At 34.4% G+C, this 13811-nt stretch overlaps 2 protein-coding genes across 2 annotated transcripts; both read left to right on the top strand.

The window, feature by feature from the left end:
* Positions 1-299: 299 nt before the first annotated feature.
* LOC113491853 lies at positions 300-1991 on the top strand. The gene is made up of 4 exons (XM_026869029.1): positions 300-508; positions 739-929; positions 1243-1418; positions 1745-1991. The coding sequence occupies exons 1-4, from the start codon at positions 328-330 to the stop codon at positions 1935-1937; spliced, it is 741 nt and encodes a 246-aa protein (XP_026724830.1). The 5' UTR covers positions 300-327; the 3' UTR covers positions 1938-1991.
* A 4937-nt stretch (positions 1992-6928) lies between these two features.
* On the top strand, positions 6929-9160 carry LOC113491852. The gene is made up of 4 exons (XM_026869028.1): positions 6929-7141; positions 7641-7819; positions 8197-8369; positions 8941-9160. The coding sequence occupies exons 1-4, from the start codon at positions 6982-6984 to the stop codon at positions 9140-9142; spliced, it is 714 nt and encodes a 237-aa protein (XP_026724829.1). The 5' UTR covers positions 6929-6981; the 3' UTR covers positions 9143-9160.
* Positions 9161-13811: the final 4651 nt, after the last annotated feature.

Here is a 13811-nt window from a genome sequence, read left to right as displayed (position 1 = left end):
ACAGCTAGCATATTCATTATAAGCAAAAGACAAAACTGTAACAGTTTTGGGCCATTGTTTTAATCAATATAGACGAGTTTTTTGTAATAATAAACGGTTAATAATTCGTCTTATTTAAATGACGAATCACGTGAAAAATATCTAAGTAATACGAAATATAAAATTTAAAATAATATTAGGATCGATATCTTCGTGTAGCATCGAAACAAAAAAAACGTTGTGCTATTTTCCTTATTTATCTGTTCTATTTTTACTTGTGACGTCAAGGACACTGATTTTTCCACGGCGGCACTGACTTTGAATCACAGTTTAACGCAAGCCGTGATAATGATAAGAACGTTAGGAAAAAATGGCGGCAATATAATAATGAAGAAAACCAGGGTCAAGAAACGTGATGGATCTTTTTTAAATTTGTGTTTTTTTGGTGTCCCGAAGGATCGGATTGACGACTTGGTCGAGTTTCAAATGAACAATTATGTAAGTTACGAGTTGACGTATCGTATTTCAGGCAAGTACCTACTTATCTTTGGTTTTATCTTTACGGTGGACTAACAGTATCGCTTAAAATAATATAATTGCTCTTGGAATCATCTTTCATACTCGCAATATTTTTACTTCTAGACGGCCTTGACCACTTCATCATTCTTTCAAAGGTGGCAGAATGCTTTCTATTACATTTTCGTCAGCATGTTCCAATAAAAATACTTAGCTAATATATTGAATACATTTTTATTTTAGGTTTACCATACAGTAAAGAGGCTCTAACTGAATATAGAGACATTTTGAAAAGCAAACTTTCCGATCCTTCAACTTTTACTCTAGTCTGCTGTGAAGAAAAAGACAACAAAATTCTGCCGAAAATCATAGCAAGCGACTCTGTGAGGTTGATAAAACAAGGAGAACCATACAACAATGATATTCCACCAAATGTAAGTAAAGAAGTAATATGAAGTGGTTTCGGACCACGCAAAACTCTCACCGCGTTCGAGACGCCTTCTAGCGTTTTTGTATACCACATACATGTGGTATTAAAAACCACAAAAGAGTATTCAATGGCGGGCATGGCACGATATTAGCGATAACTTCCTTTGAGGAGTCGCTAACCAGTTACCACAACGTTTTTTTTTTTAAAAATACCAATACACACAATTTGGGGCGACATCACAATTCCATAAAGCCAATAATCTTGGCTCTTGGCTTGGCTCCTCTTCTTTGCTTTTTGATAAATCTTAAATTTTGCAGTTAAAGACAACAGAGGTCAAGAATTATTTCCGAATCCTACGAGATTGGAATAATTTGTTTCCAGTTCCCGATCTCATGAAGAAGTATAATTTAGACTGCTTTTTTGATGGACAAGGAACTGCGGTTCATCGCGACTACACTGGGAATGGAATTGTTTACCATAGTATGAGTATTAGGTAAATGTACTTAATTACTTGTAGCTACTTTAATAGATATCTTCTTCATCATCATCATCATCCACAGCCTTTATCCTCCCACTGCTGGGCATAGGCCTCCCCTTTTTCGTGCAATTTCTACGGTCCTGTGCTAGCCTCATCCAGACTCGACCCGAGACCTTTATAATGTCATCGACCCATCTTGCTCCCGGACGACCGACGCTTCTTTTGCCTTGTCTTGGCCACCATTCTGTCACCGCCTTAGTCCACCTGCCATGACTTGGCAGGTGGGCTGATATCTTCTTGTTGTTCTGTTATTGACATATTGATTATATTCTATTGCCCAGGCGTCAAGTTTGTCAAACACTTGGTGTACCAATGGCTGGTGCATGGTTGACGACAGTTGCCACTGAAAAAGCTACCAAGCGAACCGGATGGGAAGTAGTACATGAAACAAGCCGAGAACAACTGGAAAAAGTATTGAATTTAACACTAGAAAGTACACCTTCTACTTATAAGTATTCTATTTTGAGAGCTTAAAGTCAAACGCATTTACGGGTGGAAGTGCCCGTACAATAAAAAAATAGTAGGAAATTAGTTTTGTTTTATTTTTAATAGGAATACAGGGCTTTTCTTGTGCTTTCCTAAAACTAAAACAAAAGTTCAACAAATAAATTAACATGCATGTTTGATGGTCTATATTTATAAAATACCATAGCATTTTCCCTAACACAAGCAGGTTACTACCTACTATTCGTATATGGAAGGTTTTGAGCATCGATCACCACACTAGCTAGTGAGTAGAAGTGAGCTAGCTCACTATGGGTTGGCAATTACAGATTCCAATATTTGCAGTCCAGCTTCTCCGCGATATTTTCCCTCACCGTTTTTCAGTAGTGTCTAATTGTAATTAAGAAAGTCACATTGGTACTCTTCCGTTACAGGGATCAAACGTGCGCCTCGTGTAAACAAATCCATGCATAGATCCACAAGGCCATCGCGACACTTTAGAATTTATTTTCCAAGTGTTATACCCATTCACTTATTCAACAATTCAATAGCAAAATGAATCTGCTGTAAAAACATGTAATGGGACGGTAAACTTAAAAGCAAACCCGTTTTAATGCATACTTGTGCTATTCGGAAACGATTTTATTAATGACTAGCTGTTGCCCGCGACTTCGTCCGCGTGGTTAGAAGATATAACTTAGGAATTTTTGAACGAAATCCCTCGAAGGTTAATATTTTTCCCCGTTTTTGCCACATTTTCCATTGTATCTTAGCTCCTATTTGTTGCAGCGTAATTTTCCTCGATTAATGGTCTATTGAACACAAAAAGATTTTTTTAATTTGAACCAGTAGTTCCTGAGATTAGCGCGGTCAAACAAACAAACAAACTCTTCAGCTCTATATATTAGTATAGATTTGCAGCGAAGTGGAGATAATTCGATGAATGCAAATGAGTCTTTTATTTTTATTTCCTTCTTGTTAGTGCCTTTTCAGGGTGAGTAAGTCGATAAATTGTTTCGTTTATTTACATTATTTTTCACGTATTTTGTGTTTGATTAATTGTATAATTAGTACAATCTTGTCGAGGTAATATTAAATGAATTTAAGATAGTAAAATTCAGTTTTTACCATGCTGTTTTTTATCGAAAGTTTTCATAGTCATTGTATAAAGCTAAGATAAAATGAAATATAACAGCAATTGCTAATAGACATTATTTACATTAGCATTTATTCAATTTTTCATATAGAACGGTGTCGGTCAAAAACGTTTTCAAGCACATTAATTCACAAAGGCGTGATTGTTTAAATATTCCGTTTGCTGCCGAAGTAACGTTTTATTTAATAATGGGAGATGACATGTATAACCGCATGGCTTTCTACCTTATAATTTAACTTCTAAATATATTTTTTCAACTACTTGAACTTTTCACGCTATAGTTTGTATGGATGGATGTTTGTCAGTCTTTCACGGAAAAACCACTCAACAGATTTGAATGAAACTTGGTATTACCTGGATTAACGCATAGGATAGTTTTATCCCGACTTCATGTTCCTATGTGATAATTTTCCGTATATAATGGATGGAGTCGCTGGCAACACCTAGTACTGAAATAAATAAAAAATATTCATAACACGGCCAACAAACACCCCTAAACAAACAGACGGAATTTTATTTCTTGTCAAATTTTATTATAACTCGTTCCTTTCCTCACGTTCTTATCTTAAGTAGATCACACCCTCGTCATCCGAACACCACGACACCGGTACAGCGGCGCAGAGGCACAGAAGTATAAAGTAATTATTGTTTTTTGTAACCTTCCTTTAAATGCCATGGAGGTTAAACTAGCAAAAAAATTTTTTTCATATTTTGATTCAAGTCGAGAGACTTGGCAAGTATTAAAACCTTCAGTGCACAGCAATGACGTATTATGCAAATTATAAGGTGATTGGTATTCATTTAGAATTTGAACTTGTGAATACGCATTAAGCAGATATTCTGACCAGTTATGAAGCCTACGAATATGGTCTTTGCAAATGGATATGGCGTCATCAAACGGATTGTATTTTCGTTTTTACTTAATCCGTAAATTCCTGTTTTATTTACGTAATATGTGCCACAATTATGAGAGTAGGTACAAAAGTATAACAAAAGAAATAATTTACAATAGCAATAATAGCCTTAAAAACAATTCCTGATTCATTTATCACAGCAATAAACCTTAATGGTGTGTAATAAAAGAAATAAAAACTTCGATTTACAACTATCAGGCGTTCCTTACTCAAATAATATTTCAGCAAAAAAACATCATGATAGCCAAATGGTAAAGTGTGGATAGTACGGTTTCACCAATAACAAAATTAGACTTCGTTCGTCGCGTTTGATTTGTAGATAGGGGAACTTCGTGATTCGAAAGTCTTCGACGGAACATTGTGGTACTTTGTAGTAAACTATAATTTAGAGGGTCTTACAAAACCGTTCTGAGTGAAGCTATGGAAGTAGTGGAAGGAGGTCGCCCCTTTACGTCATGTCGTGTGCCGCGTCATTTCCATGAATGCATCGGCTTTTTTTTAAAGTAATAATAATTGAATTGAATTAGTTTAAGAGATGGTGGTAGGCCCCAGGTACCGTTAGCTAAATACCGACTGTTACATGAACTAACTTCTTCATTCACTATACAAGAAACTCAGGTGAAGTTAGAAAAGGCTACGAGAGACAAACAATATTAATTTAGACTTATTCGTCACAGGAGTCCCTAAAGATACAGGAAACGTTCAGATAAATAAAAATGTATTTTGTTCTTCGAATTAATGGTGACATTTGTAGCAATGATATTGTGCCGAGTAAACAATTTTACGACCAGATAAACTTTGAGAATTGCTAGTAATAAATATACAACTACTATATTCAAGAAAAGGGAACTTTATGTGCGAGGAGGAAGGAATAAACAACGCGATTCATAGAATAAGTTTATCATAACTACGAAAAAGAATGATATTTTAAGCTGTAAAACTATAACCAAATATTATGCAACTAATCTTTATATATCTACTGTATATCTGCACGACATTGAACTTCTAATGGAACGATTTGAGTGATTTTTATTGTTTGCAAGATTGTTTAGAGTTCACAAATTAGCACGGCAGAATATATTTTGCCGTGTTAACAAGTCTTATTATGATGTAATTAAAGTCGTTCCCATCATGATCAGATGGAAGTTTACCCAACGAGAAGATGGTAATGCAATGTATGTATTGTAGTTTGCTGTGTTAGGCTTCTGAGCTCTAAGATTCATCTTCAATTCTCCAGATTTCAATTTGTAAAAAGGATATCTTTAACATTGTAGCTGAAAAAAAATCCAGCAATGATTCTTAGTTTTTTTTTGTGTATACAAGGACAGGATATTTTTCAATCAACAGATTTTCAAAACACTGAAATTCTTTCCATTCTGTTGAAAAATAAACAAAAGTTGAAATAGTTAACAATTATTCAGGAGAGCTTATCCCACGATCATATCGACAATTAACATTGGACTTACTCTGGGCAGCTACCAATATCTCAAAAAGTAAAACTCTTGCAGCTGTGGAAAGGGGATGGAGAGTATTGCGTATAGCTCCGTCTTTGTCCCACAACTAGAATTATCTTATTTAAAGAGATCATGGTAGGCCCCCCTGGCCAAATGTAAAGATTTCTGCTCAAATGTAAATCTGAAATCACCTTTAATATTATACCGTCTCTTTCAGACTAAGGTATAGAGTAGAGATAGACAGATATCTGAGTATTCGAAAGTTCGTTATTCTGATGATTTTGCAAATTCAATACGACTTAGCTGATAGGCTCACCTTGACTTCTTTATGTAAATGTTGATGGAGGAATCGAACAGCTTGGAAAAAGAACAGAATTCAATAAGATTGAATAGATAACAAAAATTTGAATCTAGATTTGAGACAGGAATATTTTCCTCTACCTCCCTTAACTTAACTAAACCTTTTTTTATGTGAATAATGCGTTTTCATTATCATCATCTCCATTATCCTTCTTTTGATTTTAAAAATAATTCTTCGGATAAAAAACATAAATCCACGCTAAACGAAAAATGTCTTACATAATACGACTTTAAACCTCTCGTAATAAAGTTTAATAATCCTTTGTCCAACATCGTATACTCACACACCGAAGTGTTAGAGAAAATATAAAAATATAACCAATATTTTCCCAACCAGTAGTCTTTGTTCGGGATCTGTTATAATCCAACTGTTTGTGTACACGTGTTTCCCGGCTTTCACATTAATTGAAAACAAACAGTCTATGATATCGTTAAAACCCCACTCGCTGAGACTCTATGTTCTATCTTTGCATTTGAATATAGTTTTCGATGTGGTAAAGATGAATAACTATTTTATTATATTAGAACATGTTTCAACCGAATTCTAAGGACCTACATCCGTCTCTTGAAATAGTTTCATTGCAATATAGTGTAAGCGTGATAGTGGACTTCTCGTTATTCTGATGTCTCTCTTTCGTACACAAAATACCGATTGTAGGACAGTTTCTCTATCTGCCCATCATTTAAAAATCAATAAACTTTGAGTGCGCGGATAACCGAGTGATAAATATCACCGCGCCAAACTACTGCGAGACTTTTCGCGGGTTCAATCCCCACGTAGTACAAGCACTTATGTATGCGAGTGTACATTCAAATGTCTTGTAACCGTTTTCTTTTGGATAGTGAGTTGTAAATTATTTCGTCATATTTCGCCCACCACTTTCTCAATTGCACTTGACTTACAAAAATCCATGTATATCGGTCAAAAAGATAAGATGCCCCGCTCAATCAAGGGATACTGATCCCTTTTATCATTTTTGAGATAGCAATAAAACAATCCCATAAGTAAACAATACAATCACTCTTATCACGAAGGCATAAAGCACTTTATTGCACGGCAATTCGTGTTTATCAAGTAAGGATAATCATATAATTCTCGTGATAATTTTTATTATTTATTTATTAACTTCTTTTCACTTGACATTGTATTACACAATATTGTTGTACAGGAACGTGTTTCGGTAGACAAAATGGAAACAGAGAAAGTGTATTCTAACTTCATGGGAACTAAGAAAGATGGCACCGTTATCAAATTACGTATTGTAAAAATACAAGAAAAACACAAAAAAGATTTTCTAGACCTGTACATCAATCATTTCGTTAAAGAGGAATCTACCTTCAGAGCTGCAGGTGAGTAGTGAAAAACCAATATCTAATTTAATTAGGTACTAATTAAACCGGCTTATTTTTAATGTGATCGATTATTGGCCTCCAAAAAATTATGTTGCATTCAAAATTACTAAGTCAGCCACGAGCGTCTAAATAATACTACCTTAGTCAGTAGTCATCTTACATGTAAACCACTCTAAATACAACTCAGCATGCTGGCTACCAGTAAACTTCTACTATAATATTAGATGACATCAAAAAGTACGTTTGTAACTGAAATGTAACTCATCCCATATTAAAATGATCATCAAAATTTTGCTAAAAATGTCATCAGGTAGTAAGTATATTGTCAACTTATATTAATACCACTATAAATATTAGCTTGACTAGGGTTTCACCCAAGCGTCCTCTCCCTCGAGAGGGCGAGTGTACATGTAGATTCCCCCGCCACAAAAAAAAGGCGCTAATAATAGCCTAATAGCCTAAAATTACTTTAAAAGATACAAAACTTTATTTCAAGGTGTATCAAAAAGTGCGAGGGCATTGCAAGAATTCCGGCAGGCGGTATCAAACAGAATGACAAATGACGCGTTCAAAATGGTCGTTTGCTGCTTAGACAATGACGATGAAACTACTGATACTATTATTGGGGGATCTATAATGGAATTGACAACAGCGGAAAACTATCATTCGAATACGGTATGTATAAAAATATGTGAAACGCCTAAAGATATAAATATTTTACATGATTTGTGTGACTGCAAGAAAAGTCTTTCAAACTCCATATTGCTAAGTAAAATCAAAAGCTGCCAAAAATGGTTGCTAATCAGAAGTTTTCAAACTATATTTTTCTTTCTTTTGCTGTTTTTAGTTAGTAACAATAGTAGATATAGTTAGTAGTTTCGAACAATTGTGAAGGCTAATACAATATTGTTTCAATTTTTCTTTTTAATCCTTCCCACATTGTTACTCGTCTAAAGCGCCTGAAAAACAATCACAACTTCTATTATTGTGCGACAAATTTCTCACAATTTTATCAGGTACTATTTAATCATTCTTTCTCGTATATTTTTCAGATGATACCAAAGTCGGATGAACAAAAAAAGCTGTTCCAAGTGTACGGTGACATGGTGAACTCATACGAAGTGATGAAGGCGTTCAAAATGGAGAAATACTTTGTGGACAGGGGGGTCGTCGTTCATCCCGATTATAGAGGGCTTGGTATAGCACAGGAACTCTTTAAAGTCAGGTTGGTGTTTGAGACTGATTAATTATGACTTTTTATGAGTTAAAGCAAAGTATGTATGCTACGTATTGGAACAATCCTCAAAATAGCAGCCGTCCGCGGGCATACCCCCTACAAATCGAAAAAATTCCACGGGATCATAAAATCGTTGTAAAAACTATCCTGTGTCTTAATACCAGGTTATAAACTAGCTGAGCACCAAGTTTCATCTAAATCTGTTTAGTGGTTTATTCGTGAAAGAGTAACAATCATTATGACGACCTCCGTGGTCGAGTGGCGCACGCACCGGTTTCAAGGTGTCGCTAGCTCTGAGGTCCTGGGTTCGATCCCCTGCCGGGTCAATGTAAAAATTCACATTTCTACATTGTCTCGGGTCTGGGTGTTTGTGGTACCTTCGTTGTATCTGAATTCCATAACACAAGTGCTTTAGCAACTTACTTTGGGTTCAGAACAATGTATGTGATGTTGTCCGCATTTATTTATTTATTTATATAATATATATACACACTTTCGCGTTTGAAATTTTAGTTGTATTTCGAAATTAATTTATGATTTTATCCTTTCACTTCCCCAGGCGGATGCAGTGCAAGGAACACGGTATACCTATTCACGGAGCCTGGATGACGTCATACGGAACTCAAAAGGCGGGCGAACGTGACGGCTGGATCACAGTATACGAAATTGATTATCAAGAGCTAGGACCCAAACATGGCGTCACCTTCAAAAAGGGACCGCCTTCATGCAAATATATGATCGCTAGAATTGATTTGGATTAAATTGCTGTAATAGAACTATTTATTTTGTTATTTATTCATTGACAAGCGATACAATGCTTCGCACGGGTACAATGATGATTTGCACTACAGAACTTATTTATGGACTGCTACCGCGCACCCATAAACCATTTTTTCTAAACTTCCTCTTGAATCACTCTGTTTAAAAATAACACATCAGAATCTGTTGTGCAGTTTAAAAGATTTGAGCATAACAATATATAAAGACATGTTACATATGTAGTTATGTATGTATATGTAGTATGTACTCTGGCTGTGTAGCAAGAGTGACTTCGTTTTATCTATACTAATATATAATCTATACTAATATATAAAGCTGAAGAGTTTGTTTGTTTGTTTGAACGCGCTAATCTCAGGAACTACTGGTCCAAATTAAAAAAATCTTTTTGTGTTGAATAGACCATTCATCGAGGAAGGCTTTAGGCTATATACCATCACGCTACGACTAATAGGAGCGAAGATACAATAAAAAATGTAAAAAAAAACAGGGCACGGGGACGAAGTCGCGGGCAACAGCTAGTAATGTATATTGATATTATATAAGCTAGTGCCTAAATTGTTTTTTTGGCTTATTCCAGAGTCAGTTAAGAATAACCGTACAAATATTTTGAAAACTTATATCAATTTTTTTTAATGATTTTGTTTTAAATTACTATTCCTAAAGTAAGCATTCAAATTATTTTGATTTTCCCTATATGTATCTATACGACACACCTATATTCTATAAGACATTTATTTCTACTCTTACCACAACTTAATAGCCTAATGTGTTTTACATTAGGTACACTCGTATACCAATAAAGATTAAGTCATCTCCCTTGTGAGCACACCGCATAAACTCCGCGTTCGTTCCACTTCAAGAGTTTGAAATCCCAAAAGACACCTTGTTTATAAATAGATTTAGAAACTGGACAAAGCTCTTGTCTTCTGTCTTGAGAGAAAACAAACGGCTGATTTACGCCTCCTTTAAAAATATTAGCATCAGCTGGAAGCAAAGCAAGAAGCTTTGTTGTTTTGGTACCACAATATGGACCACAATGCGAAAAAAATAGATCCATACGTGCTTTTGTTCTAAATATATTTATTTACTAATGCAGAAACAGATTAAATGATTTTTTAATTAAACAATTGGCAAAGGACATCGTTTTATTTCCCTTAAGGTAAAATGTTTTACTCAACTGCAAATCGGTATATTGCTCACTTTATCTTTCAGTACCAATCCCACAAATTATATAGGCAAAAGTCTGTAAGTAAGTTTAACGATTACATCAAGTACTAGCCTTTGACCGCAGCGTCGTCTGCGTAGTTTCGGTAATGTACTATAAAAATAGTACTGGAGCGAGAGAGAGCTAGAGAGAGAAGATAGTATTAGAGCATATCCGTTACGAAAATCAAAATAAAAAACAACATTTTCTTTTTTATGATTAGTATCTTCTTCTAATATATAAAATTCCCGTGTCACAATGTTAGTTACCGTACTCCTCCGAAACGGCTTTACCGATTTCTACCAAATTTTATATGCGTATTCAGTAGGTCTGAGAATCGGCTAACATCTATTTTTCATACCCCTAAGTGATAAGAGTTCCTCACACTAAAAAAAATATTTTATTTTTTGGGACAATCTTTTTGTTTTTATTTTTTTATAATGTGGCATTAAAGAATACATACAACTAGAAACAATTTATTAGACAAAACAATGTTTGCTGGGTCAGCTAGTTTTATATAAACATCAAAATAAATATCTAATTACTTAGTGAATAGTGATAATACTGCCTGTAGGATAAACTTGCCCACCGTTGACGCACTTTGTTTACACAATTTGCTCAAAACGCTAAGACATCTCATTAGGCACCAGTAGACTGTGAAAGACGTGTATACATTTTAAATATGCAAAGTGAAGTAGTTTGAGACGCAATAGGAGCCGTACTTTAAGTTAATGTTTTGAAGAAGATTATACACCCCTGACTTTCTTGTTATTAAGGGAATATCTTTAAAATAAAATCAGTGTCTTTATACGCTATGCCTACCTATCTATCTACTTCCCAACTACTAAATATGTTTAAATTATGATAAAGCCTTGTATGTAAGGGCTAGTACTGATTTTTTTTTAAAGGTATTCATTATCTGTCCATACTTCTGTCATAAGGCTGTAGCCCAAAGCTAAAATTTTCTCGAACGAGTTATTTTTCTGGTCGCTTTAATAACAATAATGAAAAACAATGTTTAGCAGTATTTATACGGTCTTAAATTACATTACGTATATCCTCACCGTTATCAAACGATATAAGAAAATCTAGATCCCAGAATCACCAACCCACAGTAAACAAGTGTAGACATCAATGTTCAATCCTTCTCTGAAACCTTTTCTTCAGCAGTACGACATTTAAAGGCTGGTATTATCAGTATTAATCAAATAAAATAAACTGATAAAAATCTCGCAAAATGAAATAATTACCTTCTACAAGACTTTCTTTCCGCCTTCAATAATTCGTACGTTCATCATTCATCATGATATTATCATTAGGATCATGTCATAGAGGTAATTGCTCGTCGTATCTATCAAAAGTGATACGCCAGTTTTGTGCTGTTATAATGTTGTCGTCAATCTTGATAATTCCGGTATTCTATAGAATGTCTATAGTATGCGTAGAATATCTAAGACCCGATTAATATAATAATTGGAAATTGAATGTATTGACAGTGAGTGCTCCGCAACGTCTTGAATTTCCAATTATTGTGTTGGCTAATGCTAATGCTGCAGGTGTGATCCAATTTCCATTGGTTGCATTGCCACGCACCGGCCAAATACGAAAGATGTTGCACGGTAGTTTAGTTTAGTTAGTAAAAATCTGAGGATTTTCCTGAATACTTAAAAAAACAGTATTGAATATACCTATTACTTTATTTCATTTCATTTCAGGGTTATAAAAATGTCCGTAACATAACATAACTTATTATAATCACTTGATACATTCAATTACTTAAAAGCAAAACTTAAAGCGATTCATATTTTTGTTATTACCCATACAGTTATCTATTAACCAATTAATACTAGGTGACACATAATCATATAACTATAAGATTCTTATATTAAAACTATACTAACTATACTCGGTGATACTTTGACAGCAAATCATTGAATTTCAATTATCTGATAGTATTAACTGACTGTGACTGTACTTGAACAGATGTTCGACATTACCGTTATCTGTATTGATAACGTTTCAAGCATGTCATTTTTATTCCTAGACAACTAAGACAAGATTATTATGAATTTAGGAATTAGAGTTGAACTGGAGGATGAGTTAATTGTTACGAGAACATGGAGGGTATGGAGATGTTTTTTTTAATATTATTTTAACAAAATCTTAGTGAATATTAATGAGAAAATTTATGATAGTGATAATGTTTTGTGTGTTCGCCTACCCTGATATTGATTACAGCTGCAATTACATAATATAAGTTTTAACAAGTGTGGATGAATCTGGAACCAGTATCCAAGGTCTGCCACCTCTTACAAATTTGATCCAAAAAGGTCGATTCGTTTAGTCCTGAAGAGACAACAAACATACACCCTGTAAACAGTCACACACTTTTTCATTTGTAGTGTTGGTTAGATTTTGGGATCTTTTGACGTAATTAATAAAAATGACTTTTTACTAAGATAGTGTCAACGTAAAATCTTTGCATACCAGAAAGTGTTCAAAATAAGACTTATAGTCTAGTAGTACGTCCATATTACTCTTTTTTTAGAAGGATTTTTCATTATTTCGACACCAGTCACAATTTCTGTACTTTTGTGTCTGGTTTTTTACACCCAGACCGTATCCCCTTAAGATAACACCAACATTTAAGATCCCTGACCCAGGTCAAAATATTTAGTGTTAATGTGTATCCATAATTTTCTCACCTCTAGAGAATTTCGTAAAGCAAATGCAATTCACAAAAGTCATGCTTTTCGAGGCAAATTGGTGTTGATGATACTTCAAACAATGATTTTGCTATTCAACGTACCGACACATCATTATCTCAAAAACCTTTTTTTACCTGACATCACCCACACGTCATCGTCCCACAAACGTAATTTTCAATCTTAATTACAGCAGGTAATGTAAAACGTTCAAATCTGTATTTTGAACATAACTAGAATTTGAATGACAACGACCCAAACCTTCCACAAAAAAGGTTTGCATGTAAACAACACAATTATGACTCCTATATGTCTTGTCTCATTCAAACAACCTGATGCTAAGCTACCGCAAGGGCTTACTATACCTTTTTTACTATATACTAAGCAACCGACAAACAACTTTTCATCCTAAACCCATGTAACTCACGTCATTGCAGATAAGGAATAGAAATCTAGATTTACCACTAAACTAGATTATAACTACTAAGAGATCCAATAGGATCCAAAGAGTAGAAATAAAATCGTATTTTGAACTATTTGCCCAATCTTCACCGACGCCTGGTCAATGAACATGACTTTAGATAAAGCCGTATAATGATCGTTATGATAATAACCCGTTAGCCGAAAAGAACCATTAGAGTGGAGAAACTAATCAAAATAATCAAGTTTGTTCCAAATATCATGTATCTAATATTAAAATACACATTCTTATCGAACTCAAACAGACAGTGTTACAACATA

This window comes from Trichoplusia ni, chromosome 3 (genome assembly GCF_003590095.1).
Source record: "Trichoplusia ni isolate ovarian cell line Hi5 chromosome 3, tn1, whole genome shotgun sequence".
Taxonomy (NCBI): Eukaryota; Metazoa; Arthropoda; class Insecta; order Lepidoptera; family Noctuidae; genus Trichoplusia; species Trichoplusia ni.
This window is presented reverse-complemented; position numbering and strand designations above follow the sequence as displayed.

Excerpts from the sequence above, each read along its gene's own strand:
- LOC113491853 (XM_026869029.1), top strand. The coding sequence starts at position 328 with ATGATAAGAACGTTAGGAAAAAATGGCGGCAATATAATAATGAAGAAA. Across the intron at positions 930-1,242 it reads ACAATGATATTCCACCAAAT|TTAAAGACAACAGAGGTCAA; the intron begins GTAAGTAAAGAA and ends TAAATTTTGCAG. Across the intron at positions 1,419-1,744 it reads TACCATAGTATGAGTATTAG|GCGTCAAGTTTGTCAAACAC; the intron begins GTAAATGTACTT and ends TCTATTGCCCAG.
- LOC113491852 (XM_026869028.1), top strand. The coding sequence starts at position 6,982 with ATGGAAACAGAGAAAGTGTATTCTAACTTCATGGGAACTAAGAAAGAT. Across the intron at positions 7,142-7,640 it reads ATCTACCTTCAGAGCTGCAG|GTGTATCAAAAAGTGCGAGG; the intron begins GTGAGTAGTGAA and ends CTTTATTTCAAG. Across the intron at positions 8,370-8,940 it reads CAGGAACTCTTTAAAGTCAG|GCGGATGCAGTGCAAGGAAC; the intron begins GTTGGTGTTTGA and ends TCACTTCCCCAG.